Source organism: Tyto alba, unplaced genomic scaffold (genome assembly GCF_018691265.1).
Source record: "Tyto alba isolate M040663 unplaced genomic scaffold, T.alba_DEE_v4.0 Super-Scaffold_5, whole genome shotgun sequence".
Classification (NCBI taxonomy): Eukaryota; Metazoa; Chordata; class Aves; order Strigiformes; family Tytonidae; genus Tyto; species Tyto alba.
Genome location: NW_024881326.1, coordinates 3,248,984 through 3,270,110, shown reverse-complemented (window position 1 = coordinate 3,270,110; position 21,127 = coordinate 3,248,984). Strand labels below are relative to the sequence as shown.

Sequence of the window (21,127 nt, the reverse complement as noted above, 5' to 3'; positions counted from 1 at the left end):
TGGGGGAAGGGGGCCCTGCCTGGGGCAGGGGGTGGCACTGGGGGGGCTTTAAGGTCCCTTCCAACCCAAAGTACTCTTTGGTTCTATGATTTTTAACTAAAGAGCGTGCCACCTTACAAATAATTTTGTAGTTGGGATAGACTCTGACATTCTAAACCTTGTGAAGCACAGAAACTTTTCCAGATGAGTTCTCACACTTTTGAAATACTGAAGTACTTCTCTGTCCTTATGTCAAATACCTAAGTGTGTAATCCAGTCAAAATTGTGCAGTCTGTGAGCTTATTTGTCAGCTACTTTTCAGGTTTTCAGGTCTTCATCAAAGACTATGTGATCTATACATAGTTCAAAAAACGTGTATATTTTTTTCATATGTGCCTGCAGTAGTAATATTCCAATTCAGGCCAGAAGCAGTTAAGCTAATTTGTGTTGCTGTAAAATAAAAGACATTCTTCCTTTTTTTTTTTTTTTTAATTCTCAGAAGAAATATGGAAAATAAAAATTAATTTTTTCTCTTACTTAAAATCAGTGCTGAAATTGTGTTTGGATGTTACTGACCATTTAAGTTTTGTGAACTGTTAATCTAATACCTTAATTTTCTGACTTTTCAATTCTCAACTGAGGGCTTTTCAGTCATGCTTGTAATAATGTTTTCAGTTAATAGGTACCTGTTTATCACTGGAATTTTTAAAATGCAAATTCTTTATCATGTAAACTTCTCAAAATTTTCACCTTGTTGACGTGGAGATAAGACTTTTCTATTTCTTACTTCTTGTTTCAGGTGGTGTGCTGAAGGTGGAAATTTGATTTGCTGTGACTTTTGCCATAACGCCTTCTGTAAAAAGTGCATTTTGCGCAACCTAGGTCGAAAGGAGCTATCGAATATACTGGATGAAAATAACCAGTGGCACTGCTATATTTGTCATCCAGAGCCTCTGTTGGACTTGGTCACTGCATGTGACAGTGTCTTTGAAAATTTAGAACAGTTGCTGCAACAAAACAAAAAAAAAATCAGAGTTGAAAATGAAAAAAGTAGAATATATGACAATACAGTCAAGTTTTCTCCAAAGAGAAATAATTCAAATTGTAATGGTGAGGAAAAAAAACTAGATCGTTCATATTCAGGTTCACTAACATATTCTTATAAAGCACTAATGGTGCCAAAAGACTTGCTTAAGAAAACAAAAAAGCTGGTTGAAACTACAGCAAGTCTGAATTCTAGTTTTGTAAGCTTTTTGAAACAAGCTGCAGAAAATGTAAAAAGCCCAGATCTGCAACTTTCTCAGCTAAAAGCTTTTAAATCTGTGTTGAATGATCTGAAAAAAGCTCATCTGGCACTAGAAGAAGGTCTGAACCTGGAGATGCAAGCTTTGAGTGTTAAAATCAAAGAGAAAAATACCAAAGAGAAAAAAAATGATGTTAGATCAGAAAAAAATGAGGTGAAAAAAGGTGAGGGCAAGGAACATGTGACATTAAAAGAGGATTGTGCAGTAAAGACACAGAAAAAAAATGTATCAGAACGGCCTGACGCAGAGCCCATGGATCAAAGCGTTCCAACAATGGAACAAACAGAAAACAAGCGTACTTCTGGTGAAGATAAAAGATCTGGCAGAAATGAAGAACCTCAGTATGAACCTAATAGTACAGAGGCTTTAGACATGGATATAGTGTCTGTTCCTTCATCTGTTCCTGAAGATATTTTTGAGACTCTAGAATCTGCTATGGAGACTCAGATTGCATCAGATGAGCAAGACAATGGAAATACACGAACAGATCATGAGACTCTAAATTCAAATGTAAAATTGAACACTTCTGTGAAAGATACCAAAGGTGGTACTAAGTTAAAATCATCTGCTAAAGGATCAAAAGAATTGATTGTAAAATTGACTCCTGTTTCCCTCTCAGAGTCTACAGTGAAAGCTGAAGATCAAAACAGCAGTGTAGAAAAGGCAAGTAAGGATGTTGATGTAGTACCTAGAGCAGAAAACTCTCATTCTGTAAAACAAAATCATAATGCTGGCAGTGAACCTTCCATGGAGAATGAAAAGGTCTCACTTGTAGAGGAATCTGATCTCAGGAGATCACCACGTGTGAAGACCACACCTCTGAGGCGCCAGACAGACATCAGTCCTTTAATGTCGAATTCGGAGGAAGATAGCAATGACACATGTAGTGAGAAACGGAAAAGAAAATCATCAAAACAACCGAGCAGGAAAAATGATAAAAGAAATTCTTCTGACAGCACTGCTGATGGTCCTAGCCCTAATAAACTTTCTAAATCAAAAAAGCCATATGTATTAGATCATAGCTCAGATTCTGATGAGATGCCAGCAGTTCTTAAAGAAGTAGCTATGATGAGTCACAGTTCTTCAGATATTGATAGCAATAGTGAAGCACCAACAAATGATCAGAAGACTTTAAATTTGCTAAAGGATCAACCAGTAAAGGATGAAAACGGAAAAAGAAAAAGGAAAAGTTCCAGTTCTGGTTCAGATTTAGATGCTAAAATAGGCAAATCAGCTAAAAATTCCACTTCTGCTAAAAAGAAACGACAAAACTATTCAGATTCTTCAAACTATGATTCTGAGTTAGAAAAAGAAATAAAAATTTTGAGTAAAATTGAGTCTGCAAAAAAAGCTAAGAAAAAATATTCACAAAAAGAAGATAGTTATGATTCTTCTGAAGAAGAGCAGATGAAAAAAGTAAGTAGTAAGAGAAAGATAAATTTGAGGAAACAGAGAGAGAAATGTTCCGAAGATGATGATGCTGAAAAGTCTTCACCAGAGAAGGAGATTAATCATTCTTCTAAAGATAAAAAAATTGGTAAGGGGTCAGCTGCTAAGGAAAAGATAAACAGAGACTTAAAAGAAAAAACTGTAAAGGGAAAGCATGATGAGTCTTCTGATGTTGAGAAGTCTTTACTGGAGAAAGAGGAGAGTTGTCCTAAAGGTGTAAAGGTAACCGAAGTTAAGAGCAGCAAGGATTCAAAAAATCCACAGGAAGATTCTTCTTCAGAGAGTACTGGGAAATCTGCAAAGAAAGAGCACAAATCTGATTTTTCAAAAGACAGAGTCAAGAATAAGAAAGGATCAGAAAGCAAAATGAAGAATACTGAAAGATTGAAAAAGAAAAGTTACAAAAAAGAAAAAGATGATTCCTCTTCTGATGTTGAAAAGTCACCTCCAGAGAAAGGAAGTTGCAATTCTTCTGAAAATGACAAACCTAAAACCAAACCAGTGTTTAAAGAAAATAAAAAGAGGAATTTAAGAGAGAGAGTATCTAAAAGAGCACAAACTGATTTATCTTCTGATGCTGAAAAATCTCCCCTGAAAGAGGAGAGTTCTTCTGAAGATGCTGTGCAGAGCAAAAAACAAACTGAAACTAAAGAGAAGAAAAAAATAAGTTACAAAAAGAAAATTTCCAAGAAAGAACAGAATGACTCATTGTCTTCTTCTGATGAGGAGTCTTATGAAGGCAGCAAGAAAAAGATTAAAAGAGGTTCATTGAAAGAAAGTAAAAAGGGTAACTTGAAAAAGAAAGCGTCAAAAAAGAAGGTTGTCACTTCCTCTTCCTCATCTGATAAGGAAGAAATTGATGAACAGAATTCAACAGGTGATGGAAGCAGTGATGAGCAGAAAATTATGCCGGTGACTGAAAACTTAGTGCTGTCTGCTGGTACAGGATTTTGTCAGTCATCAGGTGTGCAAAAGATTTTCATCTGACCATACTAATATACTAATAGAGGAAATTTGTAAGATTTGGGTAGCATTGAATAATCTAGAATACTCATGAGTAGGTAATTATACATTTAAACGTTTCCAGGCGGTTGGGTTTTCTGATACTGATTTGGAAGCACCCATTTCCATTTGGGCAGCTTGACATTTGTCGAAAAGGATGTCACTGTAAATGGAGAGGTGTGAGAAGCTATAAGTCTGTAATTCCCACAGGTATTTCCTTGCAACACAGCTTTTGAAAGTCTGCTCTTCTCTTTGGCTGCCCAAGTACTACTTAGCAAAAGTTGGTTTTAAGCAGTAGGTATCAAGTGAACTCAAATTTGTCACTTTATGGTTATACACTAGATGTGGCTGAGGACTTGTGGCATTGTAACAGACATTTTAAAAATAAAGGTGATGTTTGTGCCTCACGAGAGCCATGTAGCCTTAGAGCAGCTGGTGTCAGTGTGCTGGTAATGAGTGGGTTAGAGTTAATTTTCATCAGAACAGCTGGCAAGGAGCGATGGTTAGGATTTGTGCTGGAGCAGTGCTGATAACACAGGGATGTTTTAGTTACTGCTGAGCAGAGCTTACACGGCATCAGGGCCTTTTCTGCTCCTCACCCCACCAGTGAGGGGGCTGGGGGGGCACACAGCTGGGACAGCTGACCTCAGCTGACCCCAGGGACATCCCATGTGACATCTGCTCCGTGTGACTTTACTGAAAATGTTGGCTCAGATACAGTAGTTTGCAAAGCTGCAACTAAACAAAACTTGAATAAAACAACATGTTAAGAAGGTATCAGAAGGGACATAGTTGCATTTTGGTTTTCCCAAAAAGCCCTCGTAGGCAGACAGTAAATGCAAAATGAGAAGATTATTAGTTATAGTTTCTTAAAAAAAAAAAAAAAAAAACAAAAAAAAAACCAAACAAAACACCACCACCATAAACAAAGAAAACACCTAGATTTTAAATTAAACGTAATACTCTTCCTTTTCTTGTACTGACTTGATGCTGACCCACTTCTTCCCTAAGTTTTCCTGCAGTTTAGTTTCTCGAGAGTTGTTAATCTTTGCAGATGCAAAGGTTGCTTTTCACAAGTGCTATGCTTCTTTGGATTTAGAGCCCTATAAGGAAGCAAAGTGTGATTAATGGTGTTTTGCATTGTTGTAGAGTAACAGTTGGAAAAGCTTATTCTCTGTATTATACAGCCCTGTAGTGTTTATTTTTCAAGGTCCTCTGATGAAGTGAGTTTAGTTGCGTCTCTACATGTAATGCTGAGACTTTAAGGGCTTTTCCTTCATGGCTGCCAAAACAGTGTTTTCCTCAGTGATGCCACTGCTGGAGGAGGTTGCAAATAATGAATGGTTTGCATAGTAAAGAACTAGAGTCTTGGGTGGGGCAGCTGCCACAGCTGTTAAAACACTCCCCGTAGATAGACAAGACAATTGATGGTACTCGGTGACAGTAGCCCATATACAGCAGTTCTTGCCATCAGAAAAAAATACTTTAAAAATAAAATTACTAATGTACAGTGTATGTTCCTAGACTTGTTTTTGAAATGGCCCAGGAGGAAAAAGTCGGTTGTAATGAATGAGAAGGTGTCTGAGGCAGTGAGAGTGATTGTTTTATTTGCAAGTCACAAGTGGAAAGATGGAATAATTACTGGATGGGAGAGATGCACAGCAGTGTACAAATTGGAAAAATTAGATGATGATGTGGGATGATTGACAGTAGAGTTAGACTGAGAGAGAAGTGGGTTGGTTTAGCCTGGAGAGAGAATGCTAAAAATGAGGAGTCTTAATTGCTGTCTTTTAATCACCTAATGAGTAGTTATAGAGAAGGCTGAGCCAAATGCATGATGAAAGGATGAAAGGCCATGGATACAAGTTTCAGCAAGGAAAATTCTGACTCGATACTGGGATAAAATTCTTTACATTGATGGTCAAAGCCTGCACCTATCAAATTTTGGAATGCCTGTCCTTGGAAATACTCAAAACTTGGCTGGCCAAGGCCCTGAGAAAACCAACTTCACTTTGGAGTCAGCTCTGCTTTGAGGATGGAGTTGATTATGTCCAGAGTTCTCTTCGAACCTTAGTGATTGTATGATTCTATGAGAATCTGCCTTTGTTATATTATTTTAAGAGGAGACAAACTTGGCCCTTTCTCTCAGGTTTGCTTTGGCTTAATAGGTGAATAAATAAAGGAGTATTTTCTGTGTCTGAACAAGCTATGTAGGTTTACAGTTGAATGGGACTTAATCTGGTTTAACCAACAGGATACTCCTATTTATCTAAGCCCAAGACTGAGGGGCTTCCTGTGATTGCCTCAGTCATGCCAGACATCTGGCTAGTGGTAATTCCATGACAAGCGTACGGTAAAACAACTTCGAGCAAGCCTCTTGCAGCCTAGTTGTAGTCCACTTCCTACAGGTAGAAAATAAACAGTACAACTTCAGGTTGAGGGTATCTCCGTTCATTAGGATTCTGAGGTCTCTTTTCCTAAGCTTAATTTTACTAATTAGCAGATTTGACTTATAATATAAGTCAGAAGAATGAGAGAAAAGAAAGGGGAAAAGCCTGGGAGTGTGCTAGAAATAATTTGAATTCCTTTAGTTCAGCCAGGAGAGTGCAGAGGAGCTTACAGGCAGGTATCATACTGTGCTGTTTTTTATTATGTGTCCCATGCTGATTGATATGCTTTCCATATGAGACCATGTCCATGTAGGGCAGCTGAGTTTTGGTATTTGCAGTAAGGATAGCACATGTAGTTTTTAAAGTGTAAGGCTTCACACATACACCACAAATGTACGTGCATTATATTCAGTACTGTCAAAGCAAAAGTACGCAAGGATTATTGTTCTTGATGACTTCTTAGTGGCAGCGGGGTAGCTCATAAGTTTGGTTAAGTGATTCTGTAATATATTTCTTTGGGCCTTCTTTTCAACTTACACAAATTCAGTAATGGAGCTTCTGAAATGGAGCTAATAACATCTTGGGAAACCTAATTGCTGAATCCTAGGTGGAGTATTCAGTGTCTGTATGTTTTGGTGTAAAAAAAAACCCCAATTTCACAGTATGTAATAAGGAATTGCAAGTTGTGTGTGGTAGCAAGCATAGCATGGATAAAAGAGCTACTTGAAAAACTACAGACTTCTGTTAATGAAAATATTTTTTTTAATATGCCAAGGTAGGTAACTGGCTTTTTGGTTTGCTAGTAGAGAAGTGGTCATATTACCAAGCTATTTTTATATGGGGATTCTTGATGGAGACAATAGTTCATGTGCTGTGTTTGTTTATTGCTGGTTTTACATGTACTAAGTGTTCATGTTTTGGTTTTTTGTTTTTTTTTTTTTTTTGTTTTTTTTTTTGTTTTTTTTTTGTTTTTTTTTTTTGTTTGTTTGTTTGTTTTTTTTTTTGTTTGTTTTTTTTGTTTCCCCTTCCTCCCCCAGGAGATGAGGGAGAGGCTAAATCAAGGGCTGTTCCGATGGAGGAGGAGGAAGATGATGATGATGACGATCCTGAGAATAGGTATGATACCATCCGTAAGGACTTAAAAAAGATTATAACACACCCTAGGCGTGGGCGCAAACCGGCGCAACGGAAGAGCAAGCAGGTTGTAAAAACCACGACTGCCTGCCTTGTAAAGACTCACTCACGGGCCTCCCGCAAGTTTGAACAAGGGGCCAGAAAACAAAGGCCAAAATCCAGAAATGTGAAGAAAGTATTTAGAAGTGTTACCTAACACACCTTGCATAGGGTGTGTTATAAATGCACTGCAGCACTGTCCATTTTATGTTCCCGTTGAAAGTGTGAGGTTTGTGGCAAGTATTTCATTCAGGCAGATAAAAAACAACTTCTGATAAATGTGAATTTCAGCTAGTTAAATGAACAGAAGGTAAAAATTTGCATCTGTGCAACATGCAGTGCTAAAATATTTTCATATTTGAACTTGGTTATTACTTGTTACATAATTTGATTTTTTGATTCAAACACCTTTTCTCAATAAAGAGAAAACACAAATGTTGAGAAGACAGTATTAGAGATTTTCAGCTGTTAATTAAACTGAGTTTTAATCCACTCAAGAGTACCTAAAGTGACTAATGTGGTAGTGAAGGCCCTGATTCTACAAACACTGTGCATAGTCTCATCTGGTATCAGAGACTAATTATACATATGAATTTTAAGTCTTTTCATAGATATTTTCAGAATTATATGTATTGCTTCAGTTTCAAGTTCAATAAAAATGAATCTATGTAAGATACTGTTAGTAGTTAAGATGTCGTATTTTACCAGCACCACTGTAGTTATCAATATTAGCTTGGCTAGAAAATGTACAAGCTTTTGTTTCCTAATGAGTGAATGCACAACATGAAGTATTGCTAAATTACGAGCTACAGTTTCTTTTTGGAAGTTATTGTAGTTAGACTAAAGAGTTGTTCAACAAATTTTTATACAGTATTTCAGAAACTGATTTTTTTTTTTTTTTTTGCTGTATAGCATGTATGGGACCAGCTTCATAGCTTTGCATAGTTGCTGATGGAGTCTTTCTGCTTCTGAGCCTTACTAGTTTAGAATATAGTATCTTTGTTTCACAGAGTTGTATGTTTTGATCTGTGGCTGAAGTAAATTTTAAAAACACTGTTTTATATCCTTTATGGACCTCAGTTTAGCATCAAAATGTTGCTGCTGAAGTAGTTATTTCTTGTTTTCAGTCATCAAATTTGTTCAAATAATTCAACTTTTAAAGAAAGATGCTCTGTAGGGACTTGACAGCACAGGGTCATAAGCAGAACATGTAAACGTTGGTAATAAGAGATTTTTTTTTAAACGATGCTTTAATTCCGGTCCTGTTTTGATTATTTTTTCCCTTTCTTTTTTCTTTTTTTGTTTCTTTCATAAGTGTTACTGGTTGATAACTAAGCCAATACACTTTTGTCAAAGTTCAGTGTTAACAGTGCAAATGTTACTGACATCTTCATTATTAGCTTAAGAGCTATATTGGAGAATTGAGTTAACCCAATTGGTAACAAACAAACCAGTAATATGAATTTGGGGTTTAAAAATCAGTTTCTGTGCTTTGTTTTTAAGCTGATTATTTGTTGAAGTTTTTATTTTGAGAATATTTTTAATATATATAAAAAAATACGTAATTACAAGATGGGGAGGTATTCTGTCAAAGAGTTCTGTCAACCTTCAGACATGTTAACTGGTAACTGCAGTCTGATTTTGCGTTCATCATGCATTGTACTTGGCACCAAAATCACATATATAAAATGTAAAAAGATGGAACAAATTTCAAGAAGTTAAAAGCGTGTTCTTCTGTTTACTCAACACAAAGTGTTTAAATAGTTTACCTACTATTCAGATAAGTTGCCTATTTTCTTCCAGGCCAAAGAGGGTACATAGTACTTACCGGGTATTTGTAGTGTGGGAACTCTCATGTTTGCAAGTCTAGTTTAGATGTTCTGTTATTTGCATACCTTTGGATGTGCATGACATGATTATTAATAGTCCTGAAATCATCTTTGCCAAAATGCAATATCCGAGTGGGTCATAATGACATACAGTGCTGTATGCTTTCTTCTTATGTTGTGTAACTATCTATTATTGGTCCTTCTGCTCTTTTAAATGGTACTGTTTAATATGTTTGCAGTAGTTTTGTTTATTAAGAAGTTAATAGTGTATTTACTACAGAATGCCTTTAAGTATTCAATGGTTGCAATAAATTTTTGTAAAACATTTTTCTTGTCCAAGCATTTAATTTAATACAACTCTGACAGCTTGAAAATCAGACTCTTTCAACAAAGGCAGTACAGTATTTAGAACAAGGTGTTTGGCAGTTTTCACGATTTTTTTTTTTTAATTATGTATGACATTTAATCCAAATATTAATCTCTTAAAATATATTTTAAATGGTTCTAAATTTTTTAGTAATATTCCGAAGGCACATTTAATGCAGTAGTGCTCTAGCTGAAAGAATGGTGGCTTTTATTAGCCACGTAAAAATGTCCTTCTTCCCACCCTCCCCACTCCCCAAAGGCTTGTTTTGGGCAACCTTATTTCTACATAAAATTAGTAGGTATTTATGAACACTACGTGTGAGTTGTTATAATCTAATTGGTAAAAATACATCACGATAATTAACTAAAATTATGACTTTTCAAGAGGAAAAAAAAAATTACTGTGGTAGCATTGTGTCACTGAGATTTTTGACAATGTTTGAGTTCATCTTATTGGCACTGTAAAATTTATGAACAAGAATGGTGCAGATTGTCATGTGAACTTAACTCCACATCCTGAGAGGCTGCACCTACTATTCCATTTTTCCTGAAATGTCTGAAGGATAATTTAAAGTAGTTCTGTACTGTGACTAAGCAACCCCTGGTTACTTCCAGTTTGTCTGTCTCTCTTAAAAAATGTTTTCGTTTAGCATAAGTTAAAAAGTACATAGTAACCAATTCATTATTTATAAATATATATTGTTGGTGTAATTCTTACAAAGGTGAAATCTATTTTAATCCTGATTTATATAAGATTATACACATACACTCTTACTTTATTCTAGAGTTGTTTCTGTGTGTCCTTGTTGAGATTACAGTCCCGTTCTATAAGGCACTGCGGATAATGTCCTTTATACAAATCTCACCATATGTTTAGATAAGATGGAGTGGGGCTAGGCAACATGACATGCTCAAGGTCACAGCAGATCAGTGGCAGAAATGAAGGAAGTGCAGGGGGTTTTTTGTTTGGGTTCTTTTACTACCTGAAGTCCTGTGCTAGAGGTCATAAAGCTCTCTGTGCTTCTTAATTAAATTTGTTTATAGTGTTCAACTGTTACATTGGGTGGGCCAATAATATCTTTTATGTCCTTGACCCAAGTAAATACTATATCTTTTGATTTTCGTGGGTTTCTCTGGAATAACATGAGCAGGGAAGTTTTCACACTATCATAGCTTGTTTTTCTTGGTACTTGCAGTTTGATCTTAATGCAAATACGAAAACGTTACAGCTAGTGTCTGAAGTTTGTTAGCTTAGAAACCTGGTCACTTTAAATGGGTTTATATTTTAAAATAGAAATAGGATACATTATCCTGAGCCACATGCAATTAATTTAAAACTAGTTTCAGGAGTCTAGTACTCAATTTATTCTAATTCATATAAGCCACTTGATACGCAAGTCATTTGTCGGATGCATTTACAAGACTTAGTCTGTTTGGTTCTAATATTTCTTATAGTTTTAATTCCGATCAAATACATTCCTATTTTTAATGTAAGTATCTTTTAAATTCTGAAAGTCTCAATGTCTCACATTTTTAGCCTACCATCATACCAATCAAACACCTTGAAGAGAATGTAACTATTTTCACTAAACAAACATTTCCACCTCAGTTTGATTCAAAGTGGTTGAACTTTTGTCCTAGCCAAGAACTATGTCTAATTTTCTATCTTGGAGTATAAAAGCAGTAACTTATTAATCAATGTTACTATGAATAATTAACTAGAAACTGATAAGTTTACCCAATCTGTTTGCTGGCTATGATGATGATTAGTAGGAAAACAGCAGCATCTTCTCTTTATGGGTAGTAGATTTTGTGCATGGTGGTTTTAGGTAAATGATACATTTGTGGGGGGGGTTTTCCTTAAAAAAATATTTAATTAAAAAACCAAACCAAACCAAAAAAAAAAAAAAAAAAAAAAAACCAAAACCAAAAAAATTGTACGTCTTATTATCTTAAGAACAAAAGTCATCCTTTGTTTAAAAATACATAAATGAATTCTTAAATGTGACTTTTATGAAAGGTAAGTATTGTTATCTATGTACAAGTTGTGTTAACTTTGCTAATGCAGTTGAGGACAATCCAAAATAAGTCAAAGGCAGTATTACTAGGCAGTACTTTCAGGATTGAATTTTAAAGTTTTGCAGTTCTTTTTAGTGTTCCTGTTGGTTTTTTTTTTTTTCCTCTCTTCCAAAGCATAACTTTGGTGATGATATTCTTGTTTTTTTTAAACAAAAAAAGTATCTGCTATCTGCGTTTCCTGAAGTAGGATTCAAGGTTATTTACGTTAAAAGCTTTTAAAGAAAAGCCAACCTGTGATACTCCAGTTTCATTTTGAAGAAAAAGTTCTGACCATTAGGATATGGAAGAAATAGAGTCTTAATTTCTTCTATAAGGAGCTATTTATTCCTGTTACTATTATATGATGTGGTGGGTTTTAAAAAATCAACAACAATCAAACAAAACAACCTAAGTCCCTTTTCCAAATCCTCTGGAAGGACCTAACGTAAAAAACATTTGGAAGAGGATGTTACTTGTCTGTGGGCTTTAGTAAATTTTCATTGGCTTCACACTGTGATCTGTCGATACGAATGGAATTAAAGCTTACCCAGAGTATTGCATACTCAAGTTTTAATCAGCTATTTCTTCCCAAGTCATTCCTCAAAAGTGGGGGGGGGTGGGGGGTGGGGGTTCAGACGCTGAGGGATAGTTGTTGACTCACTGAGCAGTCTCAAATGTTTATTGAACTATTTTACTTCCATCTTTTAATAACTCAATATACGTTAGCTTTTTTGAAAATGTACTACCACTTGAAAATTAGTAAATACTGTATGAAGTGTTAGGAAAGATACCTTGGGAAAATTCCCTTTGAAAAGTTCTTTTATTTTAGGGACATATGGCATGCTGAAAAATTAAATACAGGTTCTTTATAAGCCTAGTTCGGAATGGTACATAAAAGTAACAATTTTCTAATGTATGAGAAGCTGTACTTAAGAGATCACTGTTTCTTTGTCATTTCCAAGTGAAGCCTAGATTGGGGTTCAGTTTCATGGTTTTTGAACTATTGTGTTTTGACTGGTATAAAACCTTTCCCATTCTGAACTATGTACATACAATATACATTAATTCTCCTGAAAGGCAAGACAGACCACATTCAACCTAGGGAAAAAAACCCTTCATTTAAAATTGATGACCATGGAATGAAAACTGTAATATTTCTGATATTTATACGAGGAAAGCGTGGTTTCATTCTCTCAGGATTTGTTTTTTTCCCCTGGAAGTACAAGTTTTCAGATAAGTCCACTATTTTCCTGTGCTTTTGACATACCATTTTATATTTTGCCTTCATTTAAGATTTTTTTATGTTGCAAGAGCATGTAAAGAAATAATTTTTCCATAGTAACTTGTACATTAGCTGAAAGCGTATTTGTGCTGAAATGGAACTGTGAGAAGCTGAGCAAACAGTTTGTGTAACAGGAAATAAGATCATAATTTTTCTTGAATCTCAGGTCCCGTAATATTTGGTAAAACTTTTTGTGTGTGTATAGACATATATGTTTTTTTGCTATAGTTGCTATAAGGCAAGTGCTTGTAGTTATATGAGGGATGCAATGTGGGTTTTTTTCCCTGAGGCACTTAATATATGTTCATCTTGAGACATCATGAGTTGCTCCAGTTACTGCAGCATCTCTTTTGCAGTTGGCTGGGCCTGTTACCAGAATGGTAACCTGTGAGTTAATGCACACTGCAGTAATCTTTCTCCTTGTTCAAATCATGTGTTCAGTGACACACTGTTTTAAAAACTATTACTGTTACATATACACTAGTCAAGTAGATTCAGTGCCTCAGGAAAAGAATCTCAGTGATTTAAATCAAGTAAGCACAATAACCATTCGGGAGGGGGATAATTTGAATATTAGGATTTAGTGTGCAGTATCTTCACATTCTTGTTACAGTTAGAATTCATATAGGTGCTTATTCCAGAACTGACGAGAGTCCATCCAAATAGACCATGAATAAAATGAAATGTTTAGTTTTGTACATTTTATAGCTATCTCCAGTCTTGCTATAAAGCATGAAACTGCTTTTTTAAGAAACATTGTACAGATTTGCTTTCTAAAAGCAAGTTAACACTTTACATTTAACATGAGATTTTTGCTGGTGTATCCTGTCTTACCAAAATGACTTTTCATCATGTATCTTTTTTGTTGTTGTTGTTCGGCTTTCAACCCTTTTTTTGAAGTTCTGAATGGTATAGGATTACACTTATCGTTCACAAATTTACTTGAACAATGGAATAAATAGTTTTTTTCTGTTTTACTTCAAAGAATTGCCAAGAAAATGCTTTTAGAAGAAATCAAAGCCAATCTTTCCTCTGATGAGGATGCATCATCAGATGATGAATCGGATGAAGGAAAAAAGAAAACTGGAAAGCAAAATGAAAACACAGCAGATGATGGTGAGCACCAAAAAGCATCTAGGAAAATGTGGTGCTGTAGCACCTGTCATAATTTCAAAGGTCACATGGGAAAATTATAATTGTTAAAGTTTCTTCAATTTTCAACAAAAAAATGTCATTGATATTGATAGGTAGTTGCCAAATAGAGGCCATTGTACATGATCGTGAGGATTATCATCTCTTTTGCTCTTCTGTAAGTGTATTTTTTTTAAGTCTGATTTTTGTAACCAAATCAGAAGTCCTAGGGATTTGTGAGGAATAATCTATACAGAGCAGTAAGACGTGCAAATGTACAGGAGATTCGACTAACATACACAGTCATTGGAACAGATATTCCAAATATTCAGGCAGTGTAAAATACTTAAAATTTGAAGGAACGACAGTATGTTGTTGCCCATAATTTCCTGAAAAAGCACAGAATTTAGCCCAAATTAATTCAGATATTAATTCTTGATAAATTTAAGTAAGAAAAAAATGACCAGTGTGCATGTTGTACTGACATTTCTCTCTGACAGAAGAGAATGAAAAGGAAGATAATTCTGAATCTGATTCAGAGGAAGAAGAATCAAAGAAGCCTAGATACAGACACAGACTGCTGCGGCACAAGCTGACAGTGAGTGATGGAGAATCTGGTGAAGAAAAAAAGGTGAAACCAAAAGACAAAAAAGAAGGGAAGCGCAGAAATAGAAGGAAAGGTACATAATCCTAATGTTTTTCTTATCAAAAAAAGTACTTGCTTATATAAAATAAGTCCAGAGCATGTCAGAATACAGATCTGAAATGCCATCATTTAGAAGTCACTCTGTAAACTTCTTTGTGAATCTAGAATTCTCCTATCCGTGTTTGATAAATAGTTTTATTTAAAATGTTGAATAGAAATGCAGCTCTCTCCACTTAGTGTATCATCTGAGTTGGATTAATCTTGTTGAGTGTTAGTATATTAATCTTAAATAACAGAGGAAAGCCCAGTGTGTCTAATTTGTGAAAATCAGTCTTGTCCCTCATGTAATTTCTGTCTTTAACTGGGACTGTTAGAAGGCCCTTGTGCATCAGAAATTTCTCTTACAGTTTAAACGTTGCATGCTTTAGTTGAACACCAGATGGCACTGTGAAATGATGCTTGACTTGGGTTTTTCATTGTTGCATGCAAGAACAAAGAATCCGTCAGCCCCTTGCATTTAATCATTTTGAGCAGAGGAGGGGAGCGATAGCGAAGATACGTGCTTGCTGCCACGTTCATCAGCGTAGATGCTGATCATGTTTCACGGCCAGTGGAAGTGAGGGTGCACAGTACTTTCCTATTCTTAGTGTTGCACTAATGCTAGCCATCTTTGCGATCTTTCACAGACTGAAAGATGCAATGCAATTTGCTTATCGTTTTCCTTCATGAAAACTCTAATTTTCATCTGACTGTATATTCATGCTTTTCCTCCTGTATGTAATTACAACTCTAACAACACTTCTTTGAAGAAAAGTAATTCTAAATTACAGTGGGAATATGCCAGTAAGATGCAGCCAGACTAATTCACAGGATTCTTTAGTGTAGATCTTTTAAGTTCACTGGTCTCAGGTAGAACAATATACTTTATTTCAGCTTGCCATTTTTTAGCCCTACGTTACTAATACATTTCCCCATGTATGTAGAACAATTCTTGTTTTAAGCCTCGTTATTGATAAAACGGTTGCTTTCCACTGTGTTTAAGGTCAAACTGAATTTATAAAGGTGCAAAATGGCATGCTGGTCTTAATTACCTATAAATGCCAGTGATAGCACCTAAAAGTAGTTATGAAAGAAGTATTACCTAATGCTGCTGGTTTGGGTGTATTTTTAATTGTCTCTTGAGTCAGATTTGAACTTGCATTACCTGAAGAAAATTCAGGCCATAAATGCAGTAATATAATTGCATATGTTGTTAGTAAATAAGAGTTGTTCACATGAATTGTAAAGTATGATTTTAACATTACATTTAAAACAAAAGCTTCTTTTTACCTAAAAAATCATCTTTTGTTTTCTGAAGTTCTGTACTGTTCCCCATTGTGTTCTTTCCTCCTCACCTACTCTCTTTTGAAGTGTGCCACATTCTAATATAATGCTGTCATCTGCTTGTAAGCTATACTTAGATGTGTTCATGCATAAAGACCTCAAGTCTTGTTGGCATAATATGCCATCTATCAGGACTCAGCTAGTGCTTAATGTTGAGCTTTTGTACTCTGTACCCTGTTGTGGTTTAACCCCAGCCAGCAGCTAAGCACCACGCAGCCGCTCGCTCACTTCCCCCGCTCCCAGTGGGATGGGGAGGAGAATGGAATAAAAATTAAAACTCTTGAATTGAGGTAAGAACAGTTTAATAACTAAAGTAAAAAATAATTTTAAAAAATAATAGTAATAGTAGTAATGAAAAGGAATATAACAAAAAGAGAGAAATAAAGCCCAAGAGAAGACAGGTGATGCACAATGCAGTTACTCCCCACCTACTGTCCGAGCAGTGATCTGCCCCCCCCAGCCAGCTCCTCCCCAGTTTCTACACTGAGCATGATGTCCTGTGGTGCAGAATATCCCTTTAGCTAGTTTGGGTCAGCTCTCCTGGCCTTGCTCCCTCCCAGCTTCTTGCGCACCTGCCCGCTGGCAGAGCATGGGAAACTGAAAAAATCCTTAACTGAGGATAAACACACCTTAGCAACAACTAAAACATCTGTGTGTTACCAACATTATTCTCACACTGAATCCAAAACACAGCACCGTACCAGCTACTAGGAAGAAAATAAACTATCCCAGCTGAAACCAGGACAACCCCTTATATTCCTGTTGCTTCTTACTAGTATGTTTAATGGGTCCCATACTGTCTGAAATTAACTTTTGCAGAGTTTGTTGTATAATTAGAAGATACGTAATGTTGCCGATTTTGCAATAATATTCAACATGAAATCATACTTTATTTTTAAAGTGAGCAGTGATGATTCAAATGACTCTGAGTTTCATGAATCTGCGGTTAGTGAAGAAGTCAGTGAGTCTGAAGATGACCAACGTCCAAGAACAAGGTATAAATAAAATTTAACTATGCTTATCCTGTGTTTGGTTTTTGTTTTTTGATAGTGCAATTTAGGCAGTGAGACGGTAAAAGTTAAAGACTGGATCAGTCCTTAAAACCCTTGATGATACTTAAATATAATTTGGTACAAAGCTAATTAACTTTGCAGCAAATGTGAGCGTTTTGAATTTGTACCACAGTATGTGGTACACAGCAATTTGATGAGCCAGTAAAAAAAAAAAAAGATTAACAGAAAATGAGCATTTTTATGCCAGATATGTCCATGTCAGTTGAGGAGTGGTAGACTGCAGTAGAAGGCTAATACTTAACAATTCTAAGATTCTTCATGGTTGTCTGGAATAGACAGTTGCTATGCTTGTTCAGTGAGTTGAGGGGGAGGAAGGAATTTGGAAGTAAATCCCTAATTGCACAAAAGGAGTATATGTTCTGTTAATTAGCAGTGTCATTTGTGTACTTTTTTTATCACTGTTTTTCAGTGAGGCAATGAATCATTATTGTTACTCGGTAATGTTGCCTTTTTGTTTTAATAGATCTGCCAAGAAAGCTGAGGCAGAAGAAAACCAGCGCAGTTACAAACAGAAAAAGAAACGGAGGCGTATAAAGGTTCAAGAGGATTCTTCAAGTGAAAACAACAATAAGGTACTGTATTGTGTTTTGAATTAGTAAATGGGCAAAGGAACTCCTGTCTCTTCTGCCAACTGCTTAGGGACTTGGGTATCTCAAATAGCTTTGTACAAAGTACAACAAAAAAATAGTAACTTTTCTCAATGCGGATTTGGTGCTAAAATTTGTAAAATGGCACCGTTATGGAGAAAAAATACTGCATTTAACTAAAACCATTTCCTGTCTAGATTTTGATAAAAATGTGTGATATCTTCCAAGTAAATTGAATTTCTTAAACCAAGTGTAGAAGATGACACAAATAATAGATTAAGGTTTTCTTAGTGTTTCTTTTCTTGTGTGGAGTAGGTGGTAACTGATCTGATTTAGCAGCACTAGAACAGAAAAATAGTTCTTTATTAATAGTCATTAGTTACTATCAAATGATAACAGTACCCTCAGTACTGCCTTTGCACACCTGGTCTTATCTTTAATATCTCAAAATACATTATAGTTGAGGTGGAACCACTTTGGTCACACTGGCTAACTTGTTTCAAAAAAAATTTACCTTTTTTCCTATGAGCTGAACTCCACCTCTGTATATAAAAAAATTTGGGGAGAACTTGTCTAAAAATGAAGGATTTGATGATCTGTGTCATAATTTTATTGCTAATAATGTATTTAATTTGCAATAGAGTAATTCAGAGGATGAGGACAATGATGATTCAAAATCTCCTGGAAAAGGCAGGAAGAAAATAAGAAAAATTATTAAAGATGATAAGCTTAGAACAGAAACACAAAATGCACTTAAAGAAGAAGAAGAAAGAAGAAAACGTATAGCAGAAAGAGAACGGGAGAGAGAGAAACTGAGAGAGGTATGTTCGCTTTTCTTTGCAAAATGCTAGGAAGTTGAATTGTTGATGGTGTTTAAGACAACACATTTGTACCTCAATTTAATTTGATAAGTAATTTTAAAAGTACTTATATTTAGCCTTGTAAGCCAAAAGTTTTATTTGTAGTTCCCTGCAGGTTAACATTGGTAAGTTTTATTGAAGACTGCTGAGATCTGTTTCAACATCTACTGAAAGATGTTTCAGTTGCCTACTGCTTTACTTTCTGTTGGGAAAAGCACTCTCCCAAAGTACACTGTGATGCATAGTAAAGAATTCAAGGTTTCGTTTTAGCAAAATTAGAAGTCATAATTTATTTAGTAAAGCTAGTGTCTGTCAAATGCTTGGTATTATTCACATGTGATGTATTCCTGTGATGCCCTATTTCTACTTACAGGTGATAGAGATAGAAGATGCTTCACCTCTGAAATGTCCCATTACAACTAAGCTGGTTTTAGATGAAGATGAAGAAACAAAAGAGCCATTAGTGCAGGTTCACAGGAGTATAGTTACCAGACTGAAACCACACCAAGTAGATGGTAAGGAAAGAAAGTTTTAAATTTTTCCTTTCTTTTTTTTTAACCTCCATTGGCACAGAACCTTGTGCAACCTGAATTAGAATCATAAGAAAAATTCCGTGGCAGGCAAATGCCAGAATGTCAGGTTTAATTCTTTATTTTTGGAACATCTGAACAAAAGTAAATCAGATCAGCAATACATAGTTCTGTTTTACAAGCACATCTGAACAAAAGTAAATCAGATCAGCAATACATAGTTCTGTTTTACAAGCAAAGAACCTTAGAAATAAAAAGTTGGAAGGGTCCTCAGAATCATCTAATTCTCCACACTGAGGCAGAATCAAATCTATGTTTACCCATTTTATTGAGGAATTGGGATATTCACTTTTTAGTTTTCAGTGAAGGTTTTAAAATCTTGCAGTACTTTCCTGGCTTTCTCAACAATTTATTTTTTTTTTCCTGATACCGGACATGACTGTAAATCAAGCCAACATCTTTCCATATTCTGTTTCTAGTTAAGAAGGAAAAAAGGAGAATAACCCATCATCATTTTCTTCACAGCTCATTCTGTTATTTTAAATTTTCCTCAAAGTTCATAATCTACAATCTTTCCATTTTAGTAATTAACTTCTGAATGCTTCAACTCTTAAAGGGAGGTGCTCTGAGCCAGACACAGCAGTCAAGTTGAAGCCTAATCTGTGCTGAGTATAGCATAGTAGAATATAACTTCCCAATAAATACACTGCAAAGAACAAAAACATCACTCAGCAGGCCCTCATGTTGTTAATGCATTTTGTTATGTAGCATATATTTCCTTCTTTCAGCTGTCACAGTTCTTACTTGATTTTTTTTTTTTTTCCTCTTTAAGCCCTGAACTTCACATCTAATCTGTCTTGGCAGAATTTCTTCCATTTGATTTCAGATAATTTTGCTAATTTATCAACATCATTTTAGATTTTCCATAAAGTCATTTCCACTTTTTGTTCTGTCTCCTCTTTTCTCACTGTCCCCGAGATCACAGTCATCTGCAGTCTGCCCAGTAATACTTTCTAACCTGATTGCCATGTGTTCAGTGAAAACTATGAATGTAATTAAGTTCAAGACCAAGATCATCCCACATAGAACCCATAGGACAGAAATGAATCAATAATCCTGAGCACTGCTTTTCTAAGAGTTATCATCTCACAGTGTTCACATCTATCTCTTATCAAGTGAACTTCAATAAAATGAATGTTTAATACAAAAATTTTCAATAATTTTCTTCAGGTGTTCAGTTCATGTGGGATTGCTGTTGTGAATCTGTTAAAAAAACAAAGACATCTCCTGGTTCTGGATGCATTCTTGCTCACTGTATGGGTCTGGGCAAAACGCTACAGGTAAGAAACAAAAGTCATGTAGTTCTCTGGTCTGTAGCCTGGTCTCAAAAGCTGATCCAGTAAAAGCCAATTTTAGTGACTTGCAAAACATAGTAAAACTTCCTGTTTCTTAGGCAGTGACTCAATGAGGGTTGCTGGAGGAAGTATTTTGTATAGAGGTCTTGAGAAAGAAGTTGTGTTTCCTAGTATATAGCTGTGAAAGTTCTGATACGTGTTTGTGCTTTCTCTGCTTTTAAAATATCTAAAATTAAATTTGATGATTATTGATATTTATGTGAAAAAGTCATACTTGGTTAGAAGCGACATGTAGCTCCCTTGCAACTCAGAACAAGAAAATACAGCTGTTACAAGACAGGCTTCCGGAACCTGTTTCTGAAACTGTTTAATAATCTTAAGCAGGTTGTGTTTTTTACTGTCTTCCTCATTCTTGTGTTGCTCCTTAAACTGTTTTCCTCAGTGGCTTTTCATTATTTGTTGTACTGATAAAGTAGAGGTTTATCAGGTATTTGATATTCTTTATTTTTTTTAAGTCATATTTTTAGTGTCTAAAGTCAGATGCTTTGTGTTTTAATATAAACAATGTTTTGCTACAATTTAGACTCTTCCAGGCATTTGTTTTCTATTTCAGTAATTGTCCATATGTACATTCATATTTTTGGGTCATTGTGCATCACAGAGTGTTAACACCAGAAACTTTCATTGACTTGGCAGTTAGCTATGGGGCATACTTTCAACCCCTTTTTCA

General features: G+C 35.4%; 1 protein-coding gene across 3 annotated transcripts in view; it reads left to right on the top strand.

Annotated features, from left to right (window-relative positions):
- The window catches only part of ATRX (ATRX chromatin remodeler), an 89,796-nt gene that overhangs the window by 28,796 nt on the left and 39,873 nt on the right, over positions 1 to 21,127 (top strand). For 2 of the 3 annotated variants that reach the window (XM_042807479.1, XM_042807477.1), the window contains 9 exons: positions 779 to 3,696; positions 7,162 to 7,240; positions 13,818 to 13,948; positions 14,464 to 14,643; positions 16,894 to 16,987; positions 17,529 to 17,637; positions 18,294 to 18,473; positions 18,886 to 19,027; positions 20,273 to 20,382. In XM_042807479.1, coding sequence (XP_042663413.1) covers positions 779 to 3,696; positions 7,162 to 7,240; positions 13,818 to 13,948; positions 14,464 to 14,643; positions 16,894 to 16,987; positions 17,529 to 17,637; positions 18,294 to 18,473; positions 18,886 to 19,027; positions 20,273 to 20,382 — 3,943 coding nt within the window. The remainder of the gene's footprint in view (positions 1 to 778; positions 3,697 to 7,161; positions 7,241 to 13,817; positions 13,949 to 14,463; positions 14,644 to 16,893; positions 16,988 to 17,528; positions 17,638 to 18,293; positions 18,474 to 18,885; positions 19,028 to 20,272; positions 20,383 to 21,127) is intronic. The other variant, XM_042807478.1, reaches the window with a different exon arrangement.